Below are 21,632 nucleotides of genomic sequence, written 5' to 3' on the forward strand. Positions count from 1 at the left end.
GATAAAATTTCTGCATCTTATCTTGACAGACCCTGAAATATCAACCAAGGAGAGGGAAGTTTTTATTTTCTACAGGGAGTGGCACTAAACCTACCCTGGCACCAAAAACATGGAATTCCAAGCCAAGCCATGATGGCCGCACTTGAGTCTACACATCCCAGCCTAAGGAAAGGAGAATACAAAACACACTCCAACTTACCACATTCTGTGACCTATCTCACCCACCCCAGAGCAGCTTTGAGGAAGAGTCTTGACTTCAGGAAGACTTAGGCAAGAATATCAATCAGCTAGAGAAGGCGTGTGGCCTTGTCACAGACAAGGTAGGCAAGCCTGGGCTCAAATCCTTCCTCTGCCACCTCTCACAGGGTGTCCTTGGAAGTTTTTAGCCTCTGAGCCTCCTCATCTGTATCAGGCAGAGTGAGGAGAGCGATTACCTCAGGGATGAAAGGTGATTTTAAGCAAACGGAAAGCATACAAGGCCAAGCACCACAGAGGCCTTCCTTCCCCTGCTACCTTCTTCCCACCCCACTGCCTACTGTCTTTGTTCTATATTTGTAAATGCAGAAGGGGGTGCTGCTGGTATGCAGGCAGAGTAGGAGTTTCGTGTAGATTAGAGAAAGTGCTCTCGTCAAGCTCTGCAAAGTCTGGTATCATTCAAGAGCGAATGTGCCTCCTTGGTCTGTATTTCTGTTAGACCTCCTTTATGCATTTCCTTACATCCACAAACACCACAGGTAATTTTACAGAAAGAGGATCACAGTGAAGAGCTTCTTCAAATAGCAAGAAGACAATAATCAGCTAGAACAATTTTTGCCACCTAACCAGACTGATGGAGATTTTTAATAAATAACAATAACATATAGACAAGGTAACCCTGTCATGGAAAAAATCTTGGATTTTTTTTTTTCTTAAAAACACATTTTCAGAAAGAGTACATTGGACTTCCATTTCAGTAAGTCACACTCAATTCACCAAAAACCCCACATTTACTGAGTACTTGCTGTATGCCAGGTGTCATGTTGTATAAGTAGGACATAAGTATGAGAAAAAAACAACGTTGTTGCTAACACACAAGCTCTTTGAGGGCATGGGCTTTCTCTTGTTCACCACTATGTCCCCAGGACCCACTCCCACCTGGTATATCGTAGGCAGTTAGGAAACAAGTGATGACTTAAGAAATGATTGGCCTAAGCAGCTTCACATCTACCAGGAATTAGAAGTAAATAACATTAGTCATATAGATGACTGCATTTCTCCATCTGTGAGTAGTTACTGATTAAATCAAGAGGCTGAGTGATTCCTAAAATTCGAAATGAGATATGATCACAAAGGGAGAGCTAAGTCAAGTATTTCTGAATTACAAAGTTATTTTGTTGCCATACTATAGAAGTATCAGATACCCCTCCCCTTAATGTACAATCAAGTTTGATTTGATAGAACAAGAACATTTCATCTACACACAGCTTTCCTGGTCCTGCAAGACAGACGGTCACATACTACTTACTGAGTGCCCCCCACACTGTGTGAAGGTGGTATCTGTGAGTCCCAGCTTCACAGAGGAAGAAATTGACAGATAAGAACTACAGACGGTCACGGGCCTAATTGGCAGAAACACTCAGTTCTGACTCTCAAAAACTTCCTTCCACACCTCCCTTCTCTCTCTTGGAATCACCATACCATATTTATTTCCTTTCATAATCTGCAAGGCATCTGCTTTTTTTTTTTTTTTTCTAATGGAAGGCTTTTTTTTTTTCTTTTTTTTTTTTTTTAAGTGGCATCCATAGCACCTGGGTTTCAAAAGCCACTTTGGGAACCAAATATAACCGATAGATTTCACTTCCTCTTGGTGTAGACCTGAAAGGAATCTTTAAGTAAGTAGGGGGGAAAAAAAAAAAGCCCAACATGAACATTTACTTTACTGCACTGCCTCCTGAAATCAACTTTCTGTCCAAAGTAAGGAAGAGGGCAGACAAGAGGGAGAGATAAATGAATAAAGCCAGTTTAAAAGTCCTGTGGTTTGATGGCTTAAGAAAAAGATAGTTCCTTAAGGTTAACACACACTGTTAACCTTCAGAGGATTGCCAGTTTTGCGATAGGCATGTCTTACCCCTGAAAGATGCTTTCATTCCAGAACTTTCCAAACTCCTGAGGAGTGCTGTAATCCCCTGTAGATAAAGGGAGGTATTCCAACAACATAGATGAAACCCACATCCCTGTGGCAAATCAGCAGTGACATCACGGCACATTCCAAAGACGGCCTTTACCACAGGGGCTCCTGAGGGAAAACAGAGTCTTGTTTTCCTCCAGTAATGAGGGCTGAAAGAGTGGTGGGTTTTACAGAATAGTGATGACTACGGGAAGATAATCACCTTCCCTCACACAGGCCTCATCTGTCTTGCATAACCAGGAAAGCTGTGTGTAGATGAAATGTTCTTGTTCTATCAAATCAAACTTGATTGTACATTAAGGGGAGGGGTATCTGATACTTCTATAGTATGGCAACAAAATAACTTTGTAATTCTTGAAGTACTAAATGCATTTAAGAAGGGGAGGTGAACCATGAGAGACTAAGGACTCTGAAAAACAATCTGAGAGTTTTGAAGGGGTGGGGTGTGGGAGGTTGGGGGAGTCAGGTGGTGGGTATTATAGAGGGCACAGATTGCATGGAGCATTGGGTGTGGTGCAAAAATAATGAATACTGTTATGCTGAAAATAAATAAAAGGAAAAAAAAACCTAAATCATACAAAAGTTCTTAGTGGCTACATTCTTATAATTTAAGACAGATATTACTGCCACTTTCCCTACCACCACCAAAACAGCAACTCGTTTTATTGAGCATCCATAATCGGCCAGACACTGTTCTAATAATACTATGACGTAGGTGTTACCAGGATACCCATTTTGCAGATGAGAAAATTAAGACACAGAAATGACATACCTTGTAGGGCCACACAATGAATAAAATAGTATAATGAGGATTCCCAACCCAGGCAATCTTTGGGAATCCTAGTCCTAAAGTACTGTGACAGTGGCATTAAAAACGTGTATTTGGCCTGGTAGGGCAGAGCCTGTGTGTTAGTAACAAAACAAGAATTCACGGTTAATTCCCAATGTCACTAGAGCACAGAGACAAGAGAGATGTGGAATGCAGTCCCTGCTTCATAGCCTGCACTGGGAGAGAGGCAGTATCAGGTCAGGGAGACTGTCAGACCCAACTGAACCCAAGAGGACTTTTTTGCTTGGATGAGAAGAAAGAAAATTTACTGAAACTTTATAAGGTCACTAAAGTTTAATGTCCCCTAAAGGGCTTAAGTATCAAGTGGCCAAGGTATTCCATCACAAAATAAAAATAAAGTCCTGTATTTCATGGAAACTGAAAAATTGCTAGCTGTCATCCAAGCTTTGCTTGTATTTAAGGAGTGCCATTAATATCCCCAAGCTGCCCCATGATGTCTCTTCTTCCAGCCAAACAAATGACCCCGAGTCCCCAAGCACCTGTGGCTTGTAGTTACAGATTCAATAATTCAACAGATGTTTACTAAGGGGCTACTATGTGCCATAGTTTGTGCCTGATATGTCTCTAGGCCTCTTAGGACACTCATAAATATGAGCTTCTTGGATTTCTGTTCATAAAAAAAGTGACACAATGATAAGCAAACCATCCACAAATGGATCAGAACTGCTGTTCTTCCGTTCTGCTAACAGGGAGGTGGAGAAAGGACAAGACAGTGATGGTAAGGCGGAAGCCACAAACTGACCTGCATCGGGGGGCCTGCAGGTAATACCAGAGAACGAAGGGAGGGATGGATGCTAGGGGCAGCTGGAGAACACAGGCTCCTTCTAAGGGGCAGCCATGACTCAGTTCCAACTAAGTCCTGTCACTCTTTACATTTTTCAAAGAGAAACTAAAATATAATTTCAAAGAGAAACTAAAAAATAAATATATACATATGTATTTATCTCCAGCAATGTGAAGTCTCTTTAGGGCTCTAATCTGGCCTTCATTTGAAAGATTTCACAAACACTGAGCGGGCCAAACAAAGCAGTGCCACAGAACAGCTTGCTGGTTATGAATCTGCCATCCAGTTTGCTTCTGAGGTGTAGCAGGAAAGAAGCAGCCTGACTGGGAAGAATGCTGTCATGGGTAGTTCCTTGGGGGTCCCTTCCAAGTCCACAAAAAGAGCCCACTGTGACTTACTGGCAGAGCTGAGCGAGTGCTATGCAGTGACCTGGTCACAACCAGGATGGTGGGCTGCAAAGACAAGATATGGAGAGAAGAAGCAATGTAATCTTGACTCTCTTCATGAAAGAAAGTGACATTCCAGCCAGGCATGCCTGTGTACTGTGTAATATTACATAAACACAACTAACTGGCTGTGACTGGGACCGTGATTAGAGATGCATTAGCAACTTGAATTCTTTTAAAAGCAGACATTAATCAAGAACACTAATATAAGTAGCTACCAAGTCGGTCTCATTTTTCTTATCTTCTTTTCCAAAATGTGTTGCTGTTTTAAATATTTCAGCTGCCATCATCACATTATATTATCCATTTAAACCAGGTTCTGACCTAATGGGATCACCCAAGGAATAAGTTCCCAAGACGTGCTTACTTTGGTGCCAATAAGAAAACGTGCAGGAAAAAGAATCCTGGACTGTGATTTCGGAACCCTGACATGCTGACAAGCTCCAGCTCACTCACCATAAACAGGAAGAAAGAGTCCCAGTGCAAACTCTGTCCTGGCAAGAACTTCAGCCATAAAATGGAACAGCTATGTCACAGTAAACAATGAGAAAGAAACAGAATAAACAGGTAGGGAGGAGTGACTGGAGCAGCCTAGTCTGGAACTAGCAGGCAACATGGGGCAGATGTAAAGACGTCTGCTCCCACCCCAGAGGGGCATAGGTCTGAATTCTAGCTCTTTTACTCAATAGCTGTGTGATGCACACTGATAGACCCCACCAGTTGAGGGCTTGAGGAAGTGATGCTTGCTTATATCCAAGACTATGGCAACCGACCCACTCCAAGTAGCCAACTCCCACCCAATTTGGTGACCCCAAACCATGTTAAGTGTTCCAGAGAAGAGGGTGAGGTCCTAGACATCTTAAGCTGGATGATATCTCAAGGGAAAACCCCTCCTCATCTCTGATGGAGAGGCTCCAGATAGAGCACACTGCTCCAGTTCCATCCAGATCCTCAGATCAGATCCCTCAACTTTCTGATTCAGTAGGTCTGGCATAGGACCTGAAAAACCATATGTTGAACAACTCAGGTGATTCTAGCACAGCTCGTTTGCAAAGAGTACTTGGAAACCACTCTGGAGAAGAATTCAAATAGATCTTCACAGGCCTATCTGTGATAACAACAATCTAAGAATTCCTATCCCAGTGAGGAGGTGACCAAAGGCCTGTGTGTCTCAATGATAAACCTATTGGAATGGAATATTGCTGGAGTAGGGCTCTGTCTTATTAGAGGGCCCAACATCTTACTGTATTATGTAGACTATGAGTCCAGTTAGCTAGATCATCCCACAAGATAGCTTTGGTGCTGTGTCTAGACATTTTTGGTGTAAAGCAAACATTAATTCCTATTAGTGCTGGTTGGAGTGCTTGGAACATGGGACCAAGTATTTGAGAAAGAGACACCAACTCTATCAGCCCTCTTTTTCTCATGTAGGCAAATGCACTGGTGTCTGATAATCCAAGTATACCCGCCTGGGCCAAGGAAAGCTGAGGATCAGGTGATTATAACCCAACCATAAGGTTTTCTTCAGAGAAAAGAAGTGTAAGAAAGGAAGTTCATTGTAACTAGGCATTGGTTAAATGTTTTTTTTTTCTTATGAAGTTAAAAAAGATATTTCAGTTCCAAATATGTATGTGTGAAAGAAAAACAAGAGTCAATTTCTAGACAAAGTGGCTTTGGGAAAGAATATCTAGATTTACTGCCAAGAAGACGATATATGGTTTATAGTTTTGGCTTATCAGTGATAGAAAAGAAATTTTTCTGCAATACAGCAAATAGAATTTTTTAAGTAAGATTTTTACAAAAATAGGAACCCTTATGAAATACTTCTATCACTACGTATACATCTCAGAACCAGTTCGAGACCTCAATGGGTGAGCTGTCAGTGTAGTCTCCATTCAGTCTGAACCAAGTGTAGGAATAGAGGAAAGTGGACAGCGTGGAAATGTCAAAACCCAGTATTTATTCCTTTCTTCACTCAGCACCACCATTTTAAATGGGAGCTAGAATGCAAGGGTGAATAATATGTGGTTGCTGCTCTAAAGGAGCTTAATGCAACTGAGATAACAAGCAACAGTATCTATGTACGGCTAAGCTATAAAAAGCAATCTCATGAGATGGCATTCTTATATCACCATTTTAAAGATGGAGCAGTGGAGGGGAGGCAAAGAGAGAATCAGTAACTCATCCAAAATCACCAGGTAGGAGGAACACACATGTACAAATATGAACCCTATGAGGCAATACGAATCAAAGTGTCCTCAGAGTGTCACTAACCAGCAGTGAGGGGCAAGGGTCATGGCAGTTTGGATAATTAGAGGGGGAATAAGAAAAGCAATCATGTGCTGCACCTTAAAGAAGAGGTGGGAGGGACACATGGGTGGCTCAGCCCATTAGGTGTCTGCCTTTGGCTCAGTTTCTGATCTCAGGGTGGTGGGACTGAGCCCCCTGGGCTCCCTGCTCAACAGGGAAGCTGCTTCTTCCTCTCCCTCTGTCCCTGCCCCCCATCTTCTCTCACTCACTCTCTCTGTCTCAAATAAATAAAATATTAAAAATGAAAGAATAGGTGGGAGATTTACTGGTAAGAATGGGGGCAGGGGATGTATTGTATATATAGGAAATGGTACTAAAATATAGCACAGTTGGAAAATACTTTATTGTGAGATGGAAATAAAATTACTTAAACCCTGAAGAGAGAAAAGGAAGGGTTCTTAAACATATTGTTTACTTGCATCTAAAACCTTTCCCCTTCTCCCTCATTAGCATTTTGTAATTTTCCAATTCATTGTAGGCAATAGAAAGTTATCACACATTGCCCTGTAAGTACAAAAAAAGCCAATGGTGGTACTCAGACTTAGAAGCTGAACTCAGAAGCCAGGATGCAAGTTCAAGGTTCAATCAATGGGTATACATGCCTGATGGTGAGGCCTCAGGTTATTAAACATAAAGAGACAAACAGATACATGGGGCTGCGGGCAAATTCCCTCCTCCATTTTATATTAACCATCATATCTCTTAAGTCCTTTCCTTATCAATGAATACCTAATATAATGCTGTGATTTAGGAATGATGATTTTATGATGGACTCCCACGGTTTAGGTCCTGATTACTGGTGGGGCTGGGGGTGCAGAGGTTGTAGGAAAAACAAGTTGTTTTAGAAAACATTTCTGGAAAAACCGTTCCATCCCCCTTGGGAGGGTTTGGCAGACAGGTGCTGAGAAATGTTAGCTAAGAGAGACTACAACTGGGAACTCTCCACAGATATTCCTACTGTTGAGGGTAAAGGGAAGGGAAGCATGTTGAGGGGGGTCTGAAGGAAAACTGGAGAGGTTAAGCCAAAACTAAGGGGTGTCTGTGGCATGGAAGAGAGATACTCCCTGTGTAAAATAAACCCCAATACAACACACACCTTGCCTACCCTGTCCCTTTCTTATACTTAGCACCCCTCAGAAGCACAGTCATTCCTTCTCATAGCTGGGTAAAAGAAGAAAGGAAAGAAGACAGAAGGGAGTAAAAAGGGAAGAACTGTCCATTTAAAGAGCCAGACCATGTTAGATTACATCCTACTGGTTCTCTCCTTTGTTGATGGGTCCTTTGAAGCTGCCTTACGTTGTAGGACAAATAATTTGCCCACATGACTACAGAGCATAAGCTCGTGGAAGAAAAAGTGGAGTTCCCAAGAAACATCATGTTGAGAGGAAGCTCTCCTGCTCCCCATGGTTCCTTCCACAGGTCAAGAACTGCCACAGACGTTTATGTTCAGGTTGGAGAAGAACTGTCAGAGACCCAGAGGTTTAAAGTTAAGGTTAAAAATATTTTGCAACCCAGGTGTGCCTGAATGGTGTGATCAGGAGCTGGACCGGAAAACAAGATGAGGGGATGAAAAAGAAGAAGAGCCAAGTGATAAAGATGTAAAAAAAAAAAAAAAAAAAAAGGAGAAATGGAGGAAAGCCACAATTTAACCAAAACCCTCCATGTTTTAAAATCTGGTAGCGTGAAGATATTGAAACACAAAACAGTTCCTTATTAATGGCTGATAGCATCCATTTTCACAGTGTGAAATATTTCCTTCGCTATATTTCAAACAATGGGATGTCAGAACTCTCAATTCTGTGTCCTGGGCTTCTTTGGATGTTCCATTCTCTTCTTCAGCCCAACTTTTCTACTCTCCAAAGGGGAGTTCTTCCGGTAAAGCTGCAACACATTTGCCATGTTGCAAAGGGTCAGATAAAATACTGCAAGTGAGTCAGAGCATCTTTCTTATTCCCTGATTCATTCAGTAAATACTCAAGAGCCTTGCACGTGCGCCCAAGCATGCCCAGTGCTCGAGATACAATGGTGAGCAAAACCGATGCGGATTATTGTCTGGGAGGGAAGGCGGACACTCATTAAATTATCACACAAATACATAACAAACTCTCCACTTTAGACACATGATGGAGGAGAGGAGAGGAACGCTTGGCTAGTACGGAGAGTCAGAGGAGGCTGACCCCAGACGCTACAGTCTGAACCAAGCTCCAAAGGCCTTACATGTGGCCTTGGGGTGGTGAGTTAGTTGGAGAGAACTGCTCTTGCAAGGATCTCAAATCTAGAGGGATTGTAATGCATTTAAGGAACTGAAAAGCCTGTGGCTGGAACAAAGGGGATGAAAGAATAAAACAGCCTCTAGAGTGAGAAGGTGATCACAGAAAAATGACAATTCTACTCCTCTGGAAAATCCAGCACAGAGGGCGTGTCTCTTTGGTCCAGACACAGAAAACATCGTGGGTGTAGCCACTATTTGGTGATCATTTCTGGCTCCTCCTTACCCTGGAGAGTAATGACCCAGATATTTTTCAGCCTGATCATGTCCATTTTTCGTTATTCTAGTATTTAAAGCAAAATACTGACTTTTTTCACTGCCAAATCACAAAACAAGAGCCATGTCCTTAAAAGAAAGCCAATCAAAACACACACACACACACACACACACACACACACACACACACACACAGATAGTCTCAGATTTTTATCACGGATTTTTCATGTTGAATCTGAATTTAAAATAAATGTAAGGATAGATTAGTTAAAGAAAGATCTGCAAAGGTTTTATCAATAAGGCAATAATAGGGATTTGGTATTTTGATGTTAATTTGCACATACCCTACCAAAAAGTTCCAACAAATATATCCTGGTGGCTTTTGTTCTATTCTAAACTCTGTAGATGGCTGTGCTGATACATAACGGCTTCAACACTTGCATTCTAATATCTGGAAGGGCTGTTGCTCTGAAATACTAGCACCTCTCGAGTGTCAAAAGCCATTAAATTTCCTTTTAAAAAATAAAAGGCTATCTTCATCTCAGATGATGTCATTTTGTGTGGGCTTCTGCATTCTCAAGGAGGACAATATGAAATAATCAGGAATATAGTGTACAGACTCCCAAGGCGACCAGTTTTCTGATTTCTCTCCTACAAGTACAAGATTAGGAGGGAGGAAGGAAGCAGGTGGATGGTGAGTAAAAGATTAAAGTTTAATAATAAAGATACAATTATAGAATCAATTTGTGCCTTGAAATCTGTTTCTGGGAACAAAAGCCTAAGCATTCTAAGAAAGCATTTGAAGCTTTTTAAATGGACGAAAACATATGTTTCACTACTTATACATCAAAGAAACATCAAAACTACTGTGAACTATAACTAAAGTGTTATTGTTTACTTCATGCATTGTCTCTATACTTTGACAGAAAAGGTCTGCATTCCCAGTTAGGAAGTCTCCAACCATATCTTAACTCTGAAGAAACTTTTCTTGGCCAAGGATTGAACTCTTTGCAAGTTGGTGATCTGTATAGGGAAGAAATCCCAAGTGCTACAGTACTGTATGAAAAGAGCAAACCAGATTTAACTGTTTTTCTTCACTACCACAATAAAAATGAGGAAATAAAGAGCCCAATTATATTAAGAGTATCATTTGGACCAAACCACAGCTTCTAAAATTAAAACCCCAAACCATTTGCATGTTAGAAAATGTAAATTGTAAATGAACACTGTGTCGTATCAGTTTCCTGTTCCAGATGGCTCTCTGTCGGGCTGGCACCAAGTCAAGAGCCTGACGAAGAGGTGCAGGCATATGTCTCGTGTTTAAAATGAAAGGGAAAAAAGGAGAAGGGGGTTTCATTGTATAAACACTTCAGTGAAAATTACCATTCCTTTTGGGACCAATTCAGTCCAGGTGCTAAAGACAGAATAAACAGGCAACACATGAAGGCAGAAGAAGTCAGGCTTCTATGGGAATTACATTCCTGGTTACATTTAAAACTAAATTTCAAAATACAAATCACTATCACCATGGTTGTACACATATGTTCTCCCTCTGGTTTTTAAAATATTAATCTTTTATTCCCACATAATAAGCCAGTGTAAGTCAAAGCCTGCAGCCGGTTGTGTCTCTTTTTAATTTTCTTCTGCTGCAACTTTAGGCTGAACTGCTTGTACCTAAATTTTTATGTTTTTTTTTTTTTTTTTTTTTACCCAAGGTCCTTAAGAACCTCCTTTTGGGCTTACAGGGTCTTCTTTTATATTGTGATTAAAGGTAATTTTACTTTTGAGGGACACTGTTTCCTAAGACTTGGCGCAGGGATTCAGCATCATATTCTCAATAACTTCCTTTCTAATGTTAGTTTTAAAACACCTTATGTTGACAATATACCTGCACCTTCCTTATTCTAGGCACCGTGACCTTAATAGAGAAACTGTCAAAAGATTTAAAACGAAATCCGACCTGATACCTTTACTTGTGAAGCATATTTGGAATCTAAATTTCTACTTAGCCATAGATCACCAAACATACATAAAAATACTAACAGTAGTTTTCTCTGGGTGGTGGGTTTATGGGTGATGCTTAAAATCTTTTATTCTGTGTTTGTTAAGGTACAAAAGCTCTTTGAAGTATTCTATGAACAAATGATTCCTGTAATCAGAAAAAAAAATTCAATTATAGATATTTTTATAGATATTTTAAGAACATTTCACATGAATGGGGTTTTCTGATTCATAGATGGCAATTCCTGCCCTTCTAAAGCTTATATTCTAAGATTCACAAGTAATTACACAGTGATGCATGATAGGCATAATTATTGGTACTTGAGTTTTGAGGGGCAATCATATGGTGAAAGTCCTAAGAATGATTTTAGTTGACAGTTGCTCTGATACTAAGACACTAGTGAAAATTTTGGACAATTACTTTTAGGTATACCAATTCTTACTTTCAAAGCCATTATTTAGTTGTCAACGACATATTGACCCACCTACAGGTAAAATATCAAACTCAAGAGATGGAAGACAAGACAGTTGTATTTGTCTAATTATAAAGATGCAAAACTGGATTATTAGTGAATTTCTCAAGATGCATACACTAGTATGTCAGGAATGGATATCAGTATCCCTTCCTTTTTAGAATCACTCCAACACCCCCCACCCCATTCTAAGAGGCAGTGATGGATTGTCAGTCACAGTGCACCATCCATTTCTCGACATCCCTGCCCCTGCCTCCCTCCCTCCTGCTTCTCAACACAGTAATGGCCACATGACTCAGTATGGCCAGAGGAATCTCCATTCCCCTGGCAACATTGGCTGAATGTCAGCTTTGTTTCCCAGACTGATCAAAAAATCTCTGTCCCTGTCTCTCTCCCGCTCTTTCTTTTTTTCCCCTGGGTTGTTATTCTAGAATGACATCAGCCAGGAATGGCTGGGAGGGATGAGAAGTCCACCATTGTAATTTGAAAAAATGGGGCCAATACTTTGAAGGCAGAGAAGCTTAGAAGATGCAGAGTCCTGATCGCAACTCTGCTAAATATAGGTCTATCTCTGGGCTTCATCTGGGAAATATGAAAGGCAAATACTGACTATGAAAAGATATTCACAAAACATATGACTAAGTGTTAATAACCTTAATAATCCAAATGCTCTAATTTTTAAATCATTAAGAATTAAATGAATAACAGTAGAAAAAAGGAAAAGACTATGAACAGGCAATTCATAAAAGAGTAAATACAAATGGCAAAATATGTTTTCCATCAGTACTCAATAAAGTGAAATTTATATATGGCTCTACACTGTTCTTTCCATTTGCACTTTTCCTACAATGAGAAAGTCTGACTGGAATTGTGGAAGAAAAACTATAAAGATATTAAAACATAAAATTAAGTTTAAGAATGTTAGCTTGGCATCTGTTGTCATGAATGAGTGGGTAGACACAGAGAGAAGGCCATGGTCAACTTTTGCCTGGGATAAAGGAACATCTTTGGAGAGACGTAAACAGCATATCAGACAATAGAGATGGGCTGCAGGGAGTAGCCAATTCCTATAAAGGATGAAGTTGAGTCAGTGACTCCATTGCTGCCCCCCTGAGATGATAGTGGTATCCTGAAAAAGACAGAATGGTATTGAGGAGAAGGGAAGGGAGTATACTGATTCAGATAAAAATAAAAAGCGTATAAAGCTAGAACCATAGAATAGTAGAGGAGAAGAGAACTTAGATTCATCTAATAAGGCTCTTATTGTATGATGAGGATCCTGAGTCCAAAGCAAGATAAGTGATTTATTAACCCCTTCACCCATTCCTCCTACCTCCTAACCCCACTTCTGGCAAACATCAATCTCTAGATCTATAAGCTTTTTATGCATGTGTGTTTGTTTATTCAGGCTCCATATATAAGAGAGATCATATGGTATGTCTTTCTCTGTCTTACTTATTGCACTTAGCATAATGTCCATCCACATTGCCACAAATGACAAGATTTCATTCCTTTATAACTGAATAATATTCCTTTGTGTGTGTGTGTGTGTGTGTGTGTGTGTGTGAATGGATATAGACATTGTGTGTGTGCACACACACACACACACAATGTCTTTATCCTTTCATCTGCCAATGAACACTTAAGTTGCTTCTATAGCCTCACAATTCTGAATAATGCCATAATGAACATATGCCTTTATAATGCATATGCCTTTTCAAGTCAGTGTTTTCATTTTCTTTGGGTAAATTCCCAGAAGTGGAATTGCTGGTTCATAGTATAGTTCTATTTTCAATTTTTTGAGGAAACTCCGTACTGTTTTCCATAGTGGCTGCCCCATTACATACCCACCAACAATGCATAAAAATTCTCTTATTCCCTTTATTTTTATTTCTTGTCTTTTTTATGATAGCCAATCCCAACAGGTGTGAGATGGTATCTCATTATGGTTTTGATTTGCATTTCCCACATGATAAATGATGCTGAACATTATTTCATGAACCTATTGGCCATCTGTGTGTTTTCTTTGGAAAAACATCTATTCAGATCTTCTGCTCTTTTTTGTCCCATTGAAAAATATTTAATTTTATTTACATTCATTTAATTAACATATAGTGTATCATTAGTTTCAGAGGTAGAGTCCCTTTGTTCCTACCTTCCTTCCTTCTTTTCTTTCACCTAATTGTTCTGGCTAAGACTTCCAATATTATGTTTAATGAAAGTGGTGAAGTGGGCATCCTTGTCTTATCCTTGATCTTAGAAGAAAGCTTTCAGCTTTTCACTATTAAGTATAATGTTAGCTGTAGACTTGTCATATATGGCCTTTATTAGGTTGAGTTACATTCCCTCTCCACCCATTTTATGAGAATTTTTATCATAAACGGTAGTTGAATTTTGTCAAATACTTTTTCTCCATCTATTGAGATGATGGTAACAATTTTTATCCTTCATTTTGTTCATGTAGTATATCACTTTGACTCTTTGTGGATGTTGAACCATCCTTGCATTCCTGGAATAAATTCACCTGAAAATGATGCGATCCTTTTAATGTATTGTGAATTCAGTTTGCTAACCTTTTGTTGAGAATTTTTACATCTAAGATTACTGGGGATATTGGCCTTTAATTTTCTTTTCTTGTGTTGTCCTTGTCTGCTTTTGGCATCAGGGTAATATTTGAAAAATTGGTTTTGAAGAGTTCCTTCCACTTCTATTTTTTTGGAAGAGTTTCAGAAGGATTGGTATTAATTCTAAATGTTTGGTAGAATTCAACAGTGAAGTTGGTCCTAGACTTCTGTTAGGGGGGAGGTTTTTGACTACTGAGTCAATCTCCTTACTAGTAATTGGTCTAGTAATTTTCTATTTCATCATGATTCAGTCTTGATAAATTGTATGTTTCTAGGAATTTATCCATTTCTTCTAGGTTCAGCAATTTTTTGGCTGTAGTGTCTTATAATCCTCTGTATTTCTACAGTATCAGTTGTAACATCTCCTCTATCATTTCAGATTTTGAGTCCTCTCTCTTTTTTTTTTTTTCTTCATGAGTCTAGGTAAAGTCTTGTCAAAATGCTTATCTTTTCAAAGAACAAGCTCCTCTCTAATGTCTTTTTAATCTCTATCTTTACTCTAATCTTTGTAATTTCCCTTCTTCTACTAACTTTGGATTTCATTTGTTCTTGAGGTGTGAAATTAGGTTGTTTGAGATGTTTCTTAATTCTTGAAGCATATATCATAATTAACATCCCCTGTAGAACTGTTTTTGCTGTATACCATAAATTTTGACATGTTATATTATTTTTATTTGTCTCTCTTTTTTATTTCTACTCTGTTTTTTTTTTTTTTTAATTTCTCCCTTGATTTCTTCATTGACTCACTGGTTGTTTGGTAGCAGGTTGTTTAATCTCTATTCATTTGTGGGTTTTTTTTTTTTTTTTTTTTTTAGTTTTCTTCTTGTAATTGATTTCATACATTGTTTCATACCATTGTGATTAGAAAAGATGTTTGGTATGATTTGGTCCTCTTAAATTTATTAAGACTTGTTTTGTGGCTTAACTGAAAAGTGTTTCATATGCACTTGAGAAGAATGTGTATTCTGTTGCTTTTGGATGGAATTTTCTGTATATATCTGTTAAGTCCATCTGTTCTAAAGTTTCACTTAATACTGATACTATTTTCTTTTTTAAAAAAATATTTTATTTATTTACTTGACAGAGAGAGAGAGAGATCAAGGAGGAGGAGCAGCAGGCAGAGGGAAAGGGAGAAGCAGGTTCCCCATGGAGCAGGCAGCCTGACCAAGGGCTCAATCTCAGGATCTTCGATCATGACCTGAGCTGAAGGCAGATGCTTAAGTGGCTGAGCGACCCAAGTGCCCCTGATATTACTGATTTTCTGTCTAGATAATCTGTTGATGTAAGTAGAGTATTAAAATTCTCTACTACTGTCTTGCTGTCTACTTCTCCCTATTTAGGTCTGTTAATATTTGCTTTATATATTTAGGTGCATCTATGTCAGGTGCATAAATATTTACAAATGTTATATCCCCTTGTTGGATTGACCTATTTATCATTAGGTAAGTCCATCTTCATGTCTTTAAAGTTTGTTCTAAGTCTATGTTGTTTGGTGTAAATACAGTTACTCCAGCTTTCTTTCGGTTCCCATTTGCATAGAATATCTTTTTCCATCTCTTCATGCCCAGTCTGTGTGTGTCCTTACATCTAAAGTGAGTCTCGGGGCACCTGGGTGGCTCAGTGGGTTAAAGCCTCTGCCTTTGGTTCAGGTCATGATCCTGGGGTCCTGGGATCAAGCCCCACATCGGGCTCTGTGCTCTGCAGGGAGCCTGCTTCCTCCTCTCTCTCTCTCTGCCTGCCTCTCTGCCTACTTGTGATCTCTGTCTGTCAAATAAATAAATAAAATCTTTAAAAAAAATAAATAAAGTGAGTCTGTTGGGCACCTGGGTGGCTCAGTGGGTTAAGCCACTGCCTTCGGCTCCTTTTTCAGCCACATCACTCTCTCTCTCCTATTTCATCCATAGCTACGTGTTCAAGAAAACTATTCTTGTATTCTATGTACTCCATTTCTTCTTTTCATGATTGAGAAATTTACACCTCATGTAATGTGCAATTATTAAGAATCAGCAACAATTAATCCCCACCTGTAACATTAACAATTGTTACTATTGATATCATGTGCAGACACAAAAATCAGTGATATGAACATTATGTCTTACACATTTGTGCACACATAAATACCAATGCAAGAATATCTGTTCCAGTGTCTTAGTTAAGAATGATTGTTTTTATGATGTGACATGGAAAAATTAAGTACTTGAGAAAGTTATTTGCAATGATCTCTTAATATGTTAACAAAATTGCTTACCTAGTTAGCTACCTTAATAGGCAGGTCTAAGTATCTTTCTACATAGCTTGTGATATATTTTAAATATGAAATAAACATTTTAAACTTCACTTGATATAGCTGTTTTGTAATATGTGCTGTGGTTAACTATTTTAATATGTTGGACAGTAAAACTAAATGTAACAGTTCCAACATTTCTCATGGGAGAGATTTAGGGCCGACATATGTTCTTCATCAGAGTTTCCAGCAGAAATCTTAGAAATCAAGGGGAAAAAAAGATCTTATTATACGAAACTCTATTGCAAACCATAATGGAAAACAACAGTCTTCAAGTTGGTTTTGTTTTGTTTTGTTCTGGCCGTCCTGAAACAAAAAAATCTGAAACATTAGAAATGGAGGTATATTCCTTAATGAAAAGTCCAATATTGGAATGCCACAAGAACTGAAAATCCATAAATCAGAAGCAAGAAATAAGGTAGAATCCTTTCTAAAATAAATTTTACCCTACTTCCTGGACTCCTCCAGCTGAGTTGGTGGATTCCATAATCATGGTTTGGTACACTGTCACCTACTATAATGAGCTAGAGTTCGCATTCAAGTGTGGGTAACATGAAGGTTGGTAATGAGTTTTTAGGAGCAGTCTTTCAGTTACCACAGCAACAGCCTACTCATTGCCAAGCCAGGAGGGATACTTAAGGTCTAAGGAACAACTTCTCAAGGGAAAGAGTTTTGAAATTTTGAAAACTGTTTTTCAATTGGAATAGTGCCCTCAGGAGTAATAATCTACAGAAATGCAGTCTGAAATCTGATTAATTACTAAGGCAAACCTGTGAGATGAGGAAAGAATGCAGAGGTGATACAGTAAAGAAAGCATAAGGGGAGAACTTCTTATTGGCTCCTCATCTTTCACAATTTTCTGTTTGGAAGTACTTCATATTTTACTAGGAAGACTGACTTTCTATAAGGCTGGGAAAAGTATTTGGCCAACTATAAAAAATGCTTTGTTTGAAAGACATATCTCTACTAACATAATAAAATATCTATGCCTTGTGGTAACACAGATGAAAGTGTTTATAATAAAGTGGCAGATGTGAATAGCAATAATAATTTTATATGGTCTATGTTTACCTGAGCTTTTCAAAAGAGGAAATCTTGCATAAATCATTGCAACAAGATTTTTACTGTTGTCTGTAGAATGTGGCTTTGTTTCACTATGGATAAGGGCACAAAAGTGCTTTCCATTTGGGAAGTGGACCTGAAAGTACCATGATGTCCCTTCCACAGCCCAATGAAAGACAAATTCTCAACTGCTCCTTCATTCAGGGTTGATGAAGAGACCCTCCTCTACTAGGTTTCCTCTAGGGGATGCAAGGGAACTAGCTGAAAGCTCACCAGACTGTTTATCTTCCCAGTGTCCTTAAGAACAGTGCTTTCCCAGTGGACCTGCCTTGCTCATTTGTTATACGTGATTGATCTTAAAGAGGGTATTAGATAAGTGAGAAAGGATAGAGGGGGGGAAAAAAAAAGCTTAGGAAACAAGATCCCTTAAAATGAAACTTGAACAAAGTTGAAGATGATTTAAAAAATCATGGTCCATCATGAAGACAAGGTATGCATTTTACCCAAATCAATGTGAAGTTCTGATCATTCCAGTTAGAGGAACAGGGATCCTGCCATTATTTTATACAAAAGTACTAGATTTTACAGGGCAAAGGAGGCACAGCTATATATCTAGAGAGAAAAATACTATCTTCACAAGAGAGTAAACTTAAATGACTTACTCAAGATGGTGTATCTACTAAGATCTAGAGTCAGAACTTAAACCCAATCACACAACTCTTAATCCTGTGCTGAGAAGCTTTATATTCCACGACCACTGCCCCTAGGGGTTTTGTGCTTCAAGAGCTTGGCATAATGCCAGGTATGTAGACATATTCAACAGATATTGATAGGTTGAGAATATTTGTGATATAAGTCCAGTGATACTAGCACACAATAGCATATTACTTCAGTATATACTGTAAAAGAAACTTCAGTATTATAACTGTGGATTAAAGTACCTTGGGCATTGCTCCACCTCATAGTAGATTATCTTGCCTTACAACATTCCCTACCAAGGAAACCTAAAATGATAACTGCAGCAAGTACAAGTTTTTTTGTTTTTTGTTTGTTTGTTGTTTTTTGTTTTTTTACTCACTGTCCATTTCACCTTCTTTCTTCTAACAGAACTGACTTTGGTCATGACAAACAGATGCCCAGTTAAAAATACTCTAGGAGCCAGAGATGTTCATGAAACCCAGTTCTAGCCAATGATACAAGGAGGACAGGAGAAATGTTACTGTATTCCTTAATATGAAAAAGGACAGCCTCTGTTAATACATGCCTCTTACCTTCAACCGTTTTCTTTCATTGTTGACGCAAGGACAAAATAAATCAAGGAGGGGTGACCATCTCATGACCATGATGCAGACCCAGAAAGAAAGCGAAGGAAGGAAGGAAGGAAGGAGTCAGGAAGAACATGAGTTCTGCTGCCTGTCCCTGAACTTCCTGCTGAGAAAAAAATAAATCCCTATTTGTTAAGCTAATCTGGTAAATTTCCCACTACATATATTTAGGTGTAATCCTTACACAATTGTACAATAAGTGATAATCCCAAGTATTCAACAGGAAGAAGAATAACAGTGTAATAAATAGAAGTACAGTTTCCATGGTATTATTATGCCTCTATCTTAAGCCATCGATTTTTTTTTCCCTAGCTGGTTTGAATCACTCATTCCCTCGCTTTCCACTAAACTCAGTAGATCTAGCCCCCATTGATCTTTCCTTTAAAGATACTATAAAAATCCAAGGACATAAATCAATAAGCAACACAAAAATTGCTTACCAAAAGGAAATTGTACCAAAATAGTTTTGGGTGTCAAAAACAATACGCAAGGTTTTTTTTGCCCCCTTTTTCTCTGGTTCCAGAACCTTCTGACCAACATATCCTTCAAGTACTGATTTGGTCCTAATAGGTTAAATGTGTGCCCAGCTGTTTCTCTTCAGCTCACAGGTTAGGTAGGTAGGGCTTGGAGTGGTCAAAGCCCCAGGGCTGGTTGCTTCTGACCAAAAACTTCTGTCCATTTACCTGAGTATACTATGCAAGCATACTCTTTGTATGTGACATACACAATGTGACATACACATTGTGCATGTCACAATGTGATTAAGGTTGGGAAGTACTGCCCTACATAACTGCTAGCTTTCAAAATAATAACACTCATGGGAGAAGATTACTTGTTTTGGTTTTTTTGTTTTTTTTTTTAGATTTTTTTTGTTTATTTATTTGACACAGAGAGATCGCAAATAGGCAGAGAGAGGCAGGCAGAAGGAGAGAGGGGGAAGCAGGCTCTCCACTGAGCAGAGAGCCTGATATAGGGCTCAATCCCAGGACCCTGACAGCACGACCTGAGCTGAAAGCAGAGGCTTAAACCACTGAACCACCCAGGCGCCCCAGAAGATTACTTATTTACATTGTATATGGATTGGAAATGAGTGCACACATATAACATCATTTTATTTTTAGTAAAATCATTGAGCAGTCAATATGGCACTTACGTCTGCTATCAAGGTTCGAAGATGGATGATAGGCTAACACACACTGCTCGGAAATGACAGAGCCAGGACTTTTGAATTAAGGATTTTTACATCTAAGCTCTATCCTTTATCTGATACACCTCCCTGTGTTCCAAGATTACACAGATCTTTAAAGTTAGAATTTTGACTTCATTCTCTGAAGAAAGTTCAAACGGTTTTCCTTTGTTTGCTCATGTGAAAGCTAGGCAAACACTAACATATACAGAAACCGATCATCTCTTTGAACTAACAAGATTGAGAAAGCACAGTAAATGACATTTTCAGGCTGTACCAATTTTCTTTTTACAACTCCCACCCTGACACCCAGGGAGCCAGCCCTTGTTATTTTGTGTGAATAGAAAAGGGAGTTATTGCCCACCGTTCTCCCTAAAAGTAGCCATCGAAAGGAAAAAAGTATGCTGCCACTGACCATGCTTAAGTTTTGGTATGTTTTGCCAATTACAATTTCTCATTGTGCTTTCCATAAAAGTGAAGAAGAACAGGGAGAAATGAAAGAAATGGATAAAAGTAAACTACAAATTTAACATATAAAAAGAAAATATGAATTTAAACACAGGGCAATTGTTGTCAAGAGATATTATTGAAATAAGAAGAATTTAAGTTTGCCATTCCTGTTTTAAAAAGCTAGATAACCAACAGATTTCAATGACTAGAAATAATATTTTAATTTCTTAATAGCAATGCAGAAACAGAGAATACATGCACGAAAATAGGAAGGCATGGGGAAACACCTATAAGTAGCTATTTACAGACAGAGTAAAAAGAACAGGTGGTACCAACAGTATTAACCAAATATTAATTCACTGTCTGTGAAATAAGAACATGATTGAACGGCTGAGCAAGCATATCATAAAACAGTAAGCATAGCAAGCGTTGGTTACAAAATATAATAAATGCAATGGTGATGGAAGTGAGTTGGTAGCAGGTTTAGAATCTCTTGTTTAAAGACCTGGGCTCCAGACCCAGAACACCTGGGTCCAAATTCTGATCCTTTCACTTTTGGGCGATGATCACATGCTTGAGTTTTCAGTAGGAAAAAAAGTATTGTTTTTTTGATTCTATTAAGATTAATAAAATTGTAATAGAAAAAGTGGAGGTTTACTGATTAATTGCTTGCTTTCAATAATAGTTTGAAACCAAATTTCATCAGCCCCAAATTGTGCGCACGCCATAAAAGAAATTCCGCCACCCAGTAACAAGTCAGCCAAGACTAGAAACTGGAATAACGTAAACCCAGAACTGTGCCCAAGTTTGCGGTAAAGCCAGGTTAATTTAGTTCACGATTGGTCAAGCATTTGGAAGGCAATTTGGAAGGCGATTCAATTCTTTCAGTATATAATGGAATAGCCCACCTTGTTCTACAAGATTGAGTCACTGCCACCCCAAAACCATCCTAGTGCTTTTTGTCCTGAGATATAAACAGTTATCTCCGCAGCTAATCGTAAACATAAACCCTACTTCTCAGAACATTTGACTTTCCAATGTACTTAGTAGGGGTATGTCTGTGGCCAAGTAAAAGCCTATCTTCGGAAATAAAGTCCTTTCAATGTCCATAGAAGTGGAGCAACACATAGGTATTCCACTGGCTAAGTTCACTTACACCACATTTAAGTAGCGCCTCTTACCCAC

At 38.8% G+C, this 21,632-nt stretch overlaps 1 protein-coding gene across 2 annotated transcripts in view; it reads right to left on the reverse strand.

The window, feature by feature from the left end:
• The window catches only part of SCFD2 (sec1 family domain containing 2), a 428,274-nt gene that overhangs the window by 210,691 nt on the left and 195,951 nt on the right, over positions 1 to 21,632 (reverse strand). Inside the window, exon 6 of one of the 2 annotated variants that reach the window (XM_032334294.1) lies at positions 7,821 to 8,019. The exons of the other annotated variant lie outside the window; for it this stretch is intronic. Within the exon in view, the coding sequence (XP_032190185.1) occupies positions 7,931 to 8,019 (89 nt within the window). The 3' untranslated portion in view covers positions 7,821 to 7,930. Of the gene's footprint in view, positions 1 to 7,820; positions 8,020 to 21,632 lie in introns of those variants that run through there. 2 annotated transcript variants of the gene reach the window in all.

This window comes from Mustela erminea, chromosome 2, assembly GCF_009829155.1.
Source record: "Mustela erminea isolate mMusErm1 chromosome 2, mMusErm1.Pri, whole genome shotgun sequence".
Taxonomy (NCBI): Eukaryota; Metazoa; Chordata; class Mammalia; order Carnivora; family Mustelidae; genus Mustela; species Mustela erminea.